General features: G+C 42.6%; 1 protein-coding gene across 1 annotated transcript; it reads left to right on the top strand.

Moving 5' to 3' along the window:
* The first annotated feature begins 2088 nt into the window (after positions 1-2088).
* On the top strand, positions 2089-2710 carry LOC145642935 (uncharacterized). Its single transcript, XM_081694091.1, has 2 exons — positions 2089-2343; positions 2453-2710. Exons 1-2 carry the CDS (start codon positions 2089-2091, stop codon positions 2708-2710), a joined length of 513 nt encoding a protein of 170 aa, XP_081550217.1.
* The last annotated feature ends 3664 nt before the right edge of the window (positions 2711-6374 follow it).

Here is a 6374-nt window from a genome sequence, read left to right as displayed (position 1 = left end):
GCCTTGATCAGAGCTCGACGCTTCTGATCCGGATCTTTTGACGGCTTCCTCTCTGCTTGACTCCTCTTCATCTCAGGCTAGGGAAGAGGCAGCATCCTCGCCGCCTGACTCCCTCAGGATTGAGTCACTAGGGGTTGAAGGGGTGCCACCCGGAGAAGATCCCGCCTGCTCTACTGAACCCTCATACTCCTCATCCGAAATTATTTCTTCAACGGGCACTTCCCGAGCGCGCCGCTTCCTAGGCTTGATAATCGTCTATTTGACTCTGGCTATGGTGTCTTGCATAGACACAAGGACGGAGGGATTCGGAGATGAGCAAATAATACTAGAAAGTGAACGTCCATTTTTAAATTGTTGAAATTTTGCATGAGATCACAACTAACATGCAGACTCTTTTATAGGGTGGCTCAACCAAGCCTCATCTCTCTCAATAGTCGAACCCTAAGCTGCAAAAGTAGTTGGGTGGCGACGTCGACAAAAGCCGAAAGCACGTCGCCTACAAGCCAAAGAAGGGACCGGCGCCTCCACCCATATCCAGACACCAACGAAGCAAGATACTCATCAACGAGTATCGAAGAGTGGAAAGCCACTCACTACTGCTATTGGCTCAACAGGCGGCAGTGATGCCGCAGGGGGGAGGAAGGTAATACATCTGGCCATACTCCACTTGTTTAATCACATAACCTTGATAAAAAAAAAAACGCAACTGTCTTTTCAAAGTTCTTACTTAGCTTATTTTGTTTGTTTTGACAGAGGTTCCAGCGAGGCCGACTATCCTACAGATGGCCAAGCAGATGCTCAGGACGCTTGATCCTGATAACAAGGCGCCTAAGATAGCTTAAATAAGAGCTAACTGTTTGTTTCACAACAAACTTTTAACCAAAGACAATATACATGTCTCTTTGTAAGCATAAAAACGAGACTACGGGCATTACCTGCATAACCTAATTGAGAACATAATGTTTGTTGCTATACGTGATGTCTTTCTGGAAAGTAACACATTTCCAAAACGACAAGTGGAAGGAAAATGAACTTGATGACCATCTAGCTTAGAAATAAACCAGAACGGAGAATCTCGGAAGACTCAAAAGGGCTTTATGAGAATGACTGATCAAGAATACTCAAAAGGACTTTACTACCTTAAATTGGAATTCATTACTCACAAAATATCAGAAATGATGGAGTAAGATCAACATAATCAAAGGGCATTGAAAGCGCCTTGAAACTCATGTTTGATGTAATTACCCCTTCACCTAAGGCTTGGATTGAATCCTATAATTTCTATTAAGTTAGAAATAAACCTAAGACTTACAAGCATACTATTTATAATTAGATAGTAAGGTTGCACGCATTTCTGGAAATTTTGGTGGGGGGCAGAAGGTTGACGGGAAGCAAAAACATGATGGGTGTGGGGATTATGATGAGGTGATGAGGGATTCAATTGAGGGAGGGGGGGAGTGTGTGCTAGAGAAAGAAATGGTGCGCTGGATGGTGTGGAGGGTGATATAAGGATGGATGGAAGAGCACTAAAAAGTTATAAAATAATGATGAGTCCTCGGGTTGGGTGAAGACAACTCAAGTAACGGAGATTGGCGGTGCCCAATCCCGAAAAGAGCAATGAACATTCTAGCATGGAACTGTAATGGGCTTGGCAACCCATTGATAGTGAGAGCCCTCCAAGATTGGTGCTGGAGGGATAGGCCGGAGTTAGTTTTTGTTTTGGAGACAAAGATTGATAGTCAACGTTTGGAGCTTATTCGAAATAGGTATGGATTTCTGAATGGTTTGTGTCTTAGTAGTGAGGGTAGACCAGGTGGATTGGGGATGTGGTGGAGGGATTTAAGTGTGGTTGTGCGCTCTTTCTCGGCACACCATATTGAGGTTAATATGTGTAATAATGAGAGTACTACTCTTTGGAAGGCTGTGGGTATTTATGGATAGGCGGAGGCAGCTTGCAAATATAAAACATGGGACCTTATGCGTAGCTTAAAGGGGGGTGCGAATGTTCCTATGCTGTGCTTTGGGGATTTTAACGAGATATTGGGGATGAATGAGAAGAGTGAAGGGTCTGTTTGAGAAGAAAGGGTGATGGATGCTTTTAGAGGGGCTTTGGACGACTGTGGATTTAGAGATCTCGGGTACAAGGGTAACATCTACACTTGGCAACGTGGAATTTCAATCAAAGTCCTTGTTCGTGAAAGACTTGATAGGTATGTGGCCGATTCGGGGTGGTGTGCTCTCTTTCAATGTTCTGAGGTAATTCATCTTCCAATGTGCCTTTCCAACCATGCTCCTAATTTGCTTAAATATGGGGATCGTAGCAATATTGATAAGAGGGATAAGGTCTTTAGATTCGAAGCTCTTTGGCTGTTGAATGATGAGTGTGGGCAGGTGGTGGGTGACACATGGATTGAGGGAGTTATAGCTCCCAGTACTGATCGCATTGCATTAGTGGAGGAGAGGCATAAGGCGTGGGGCAGAGAAGACCTTTGGTGGGCTTAAAAAGAAAATTGATAAAGCTGAAAAGAAGCTGCGTGTGCTACAGGGAGGTCGAATGGATAATTCCATTATTGAACAATGTAAGGCAGTGAGTAGTGAACTTAATGATTTGAGGCGTGTGGAAGAGTCATATTGGTTTGCTCGATCTAGAGAAAATGATCTTCGAGATGGAGATAGGAATACAAAGTACTATCACCATAAAGCGTCTTAACGAAGAAAGAAGAACACTATTGTGGGACTTTTTGATGAGAATGAGGAGTGGCACACTTCTCCTTTGGCCATGGATTCGATTATTTCTGGCTATTTTTCTAACCTTTTTAAATCAGATGAGCTAACGGAGTTTGATGATGCATTGGAGGGTATTGAGAAGCTTGTCACCGAGGATATGAACTTGTTACTTGATCAGGAGCCCACTAGGGAAGAGATAAAAAGGGCACTCTTTCAAATGCATCCTAATAAGGCCCCGGGTCTGGATAGGTTGCACGCTCTATTTTTTCAAAAATTTTGGAGCATTGTTGGGAATGATGTGATTAATTTTGTGAAGGCTTGGTGGCGTGGAGAGGTGGAGTTGACTAATGTCAATCAAACTTGCATTGTCCATATCCCAAAATGCAATGAGCCGAAGAGAATGTCGGAGTTTAGGCCAATAAGCTTGTGCAATGTGTTGTACAAAATTATTTGGTGCCAATAAATTAAAACCCATGCTCGGTTATGTCATCTCTGCAAATCAAAGTGCCTTTGTTCCAAATAGGTTGATTTCTAATAATGCCCTCATCGCCTTTGAAATTTTCCACTCAATGAAACGGAAAGGGGAGGGTCGGGATGGTTTGATTGCACTTAAGCTTGATATGAGTAAAGCTTATGATAGGGTGGACTGGATGTTCCTTGAGAAGGTTATGATTCAGATGGGGTTCCGGATTGCTTGGATTGGTAGGGTGATGAAATGCTTGGAGAGTGTCTCTTTCTCTTTCAAGTATAATTATTCGATTTTGGGTTCCTTAAATCCTTCGAGAGGTCTCCGGCAAGGAGATCCTATCTCTCCATAATTGTTCCTTATTTGTGCTGACGCCTTTTCCACTCTAATTTCAAAAGAAGCTCGTGAGAAAGTGATTCATTTGGCTAGGGTGTGCCGTGGTGCACCGAGGGTGTCTCACCTATTTTTTGCTGACGATAGTATCCTCTTTGCAAAATCAAGCTTGCAAGAATGCTCTTAGATTGCTTATATTATCAGTAGGTATGAAAGAGCATCGGGTCAGAAAATTAATCTAAGAAAGACTGAGGTTGCATTTAGCAAATGTGTTAGTATGGAAAGAAGAAATGCTATTTTGGGAACTCTTGGAGTGAGGGAGGTGCATAAACATGAGAAGTATTTGGGTATGTCGACAATAATTGGTAAATCAAAGAAAACAATTTTTGCTTGCTTAAAGGAGCGGCATTGGAAAAAATTATAAGGATGGAAAGAAAAACTACTCTCTAGGCCGGGTAAAGAAATTCTCATTAAGGCGGTGGCGCAAGCCATTCCTACGTACATCATAAGTATTTTCAAAATTACCGATGGTTTAATCGATGAAATTCACTCCTTGTCAGCCAAGTTTTGGTGGGGTTCGGTGGGGTCGGAGAGAAAGATGCACTAGCATAAGTGGGAAAACCTTTGCCTTCCAAAATCGAAAGGGGGTCTGGGTTTTCGTGATTTACGTGTGTTTAATCAAGCTTTATTAGCAAAGCAAGGTTGGCGATTATCAAAGGACAACACTTCTCTGTTACATGTTGTTTTTAAGGCCCGATATTTCAATAATTTTTATTTTCTTGATGCGAGACATGGGTATGATCCGAGTTACAGTTGGCGTAGTATATGGGGTGCGAAAGGTCTTTTGCTTGGTGGCCTGAAATGGCGAGTTGGGGATGGATGTGTGGGATGAAGCATGGCTCCCTGGTGATATCTCTACTATGGTGCCTTCGCCAATCAGCAATTTAGACCTCAAAGTGTGTGATTTAATTGATAGCGAGCTGCATTGCTGGAAGGATGAGGTAATTACTTCGAACTTTAGTGCGGCTGACAGACTTGCAATTCTTGATATCCCTTTGCCTTCCTCTGACCAAAAGGATATGCGTTACTGGTGGCCATCGAAGGATGGTTTTTTCTCTGTTAAGAGTGGGTATTGGTTAGGTCAACTTGGTCACTTGCGAGCATGGGATTTATTTCATGGTGATAGTTCTAGCTCATTATGCACTACAAGAATCAGGTCAAATAACGACGGACCAGTTCTGACGGACCTGAAAATCCGTCGGAAAAATCGATATTTCCGACGGATTTAATTTCCGTCGGACAATTCCGACGAATTAAAAAATTCCGTCGGAAATCCGTCGAAAATTTCTTACGGAAAATAAATCCGTCGGAATAATTGGACATTCCGACGGAATAAAGATCATTTCCAACGGAAAAATATTCCGTCGGAACATATACTATAAAAAAATAAAAAAAATATTTATTTACCACCTAACCCTAAACTTCTTCTATCTAGCCGCCACTTTTTTTCCCTCACTTCTCTTTCCTCTTCTTTCTCTCTCCTTAACCCTCAGCTCCTCCTTTCCTTTCTTCTCTTTTTCTCTCCTCATCACCTTCGTCCGCCCCTTCTCTCTCCATCCGCCCCTTCTCTTTCCTCCTCCTTTCTTCTCCTCTTTCACCCCCTACCACCACCAACAACAACACCATAAAACACCAAGCAACAAAACCGGCGACTACAACAACAACACCGGCGACTACAACAACACCGGCGACCACAACAACAACGGCGACCAAAACAAGAACGAAGACCACGTACACGCGCATAGATCTAGTTAATTTTTTATGAAATTGCAATGTTAATTTATAAATTTTATTAGATGATTGTATAATTATATATTTCCTTTAATTTTTGTGGTTTAATTATCGTTTTTTTTTTTTAATTTTCTTTATGAAATTCTTGCTTAATTTGTAGATCTATTGGTTTTGATTTATTTGTGTGGTGTTTTTCGATTTTATTGTCTCAATTTTCGTATTTTTGGGTTGATTTTCGATTATGGGTTATTTTTAGTTTTTTTTTGCTAAGTTTTGTGTTTTTTGGGGTTTATTTTTGGAGTGGTGGTGTTTAAAGGTGGGAAGGGGCTAGGGTGGGTGTCGGTGGCGGTGTTTGAAGGTGGATTGGTTGCTGGTGTGGGTGTCTGTGGTGTCGGTGGTTTCGGTGGTGTCAATGGTGGTGTTTGAAGGTGGGAAAGGGGCTGTTGTGGGTGTTGGTGGTGATGTTTGAAGGTGGGAAAGGGGCTGCGGTTGGTGTCGGTGTGCAGTGGGGTCTGGTGGTGCAGGGTGGTTGCTGGTGATGTGGGCTGGTGGAGGGGTGGTGCGAGGCTTTTTTTTTTTTTTAAATAATTTTCCGACGGAATTTCTGTCGCAACATACCGACAGAACTCAGTCCGTCGAAAACTTGCGACGGACTTTCTCGGGCCTGAAAATATTTTCCGGCGGACTGAATTCCGTCGGAAATTCCGTTGGAATAGTGTTTTCGACAGAAATTCCGTCATAAAAAGCCCATTTTCCGACAACTAGTTCCGACGGAATTCCGTCGGAAACGAGTTTTCCGACGGAAAACAAGGTGTTTCCGACGGAAATTTTCCGTCGTTATTTAGCTGTTTTCTAGTAGTGATGGAAACTGATTTGGAATGTTGGAGGTCCTCCAAAGCTTAATCATTTCTTATGGAGTGCGTGTAAGGCCTCATTGGTTGTGACGGGAGTAATGTATTGGAGGCATATCAGGGACTCACCTCAATGCTCTGTATGTGGAAGTGGAGAGGAGTCAATTACTCACACTCTCTTTAAGTGTACTCATGCTACTGCTATC

The sequence above is a fragment of the Chenopodium album genome, chromosome 8 (genome assembly GCF_948465745.1).
Source record: "Chenopodium album chromosome 8, dcCheAlbu1.1, whole genome shotgun sequence".
Taxonomy (NCBI): domain Eukaryota; kingdom Viridiplantae; phylum Streptophyta; class Magnoliopsida; order Caryophyllales; family Amaranthaceae; genus Chenopodium; species Chenopodium album.
The sequence above is the reverse complement of the archived record's forward strand: the minus strand, read 5'-3'. Positions and strand labels throughout refer to the sequence as shown.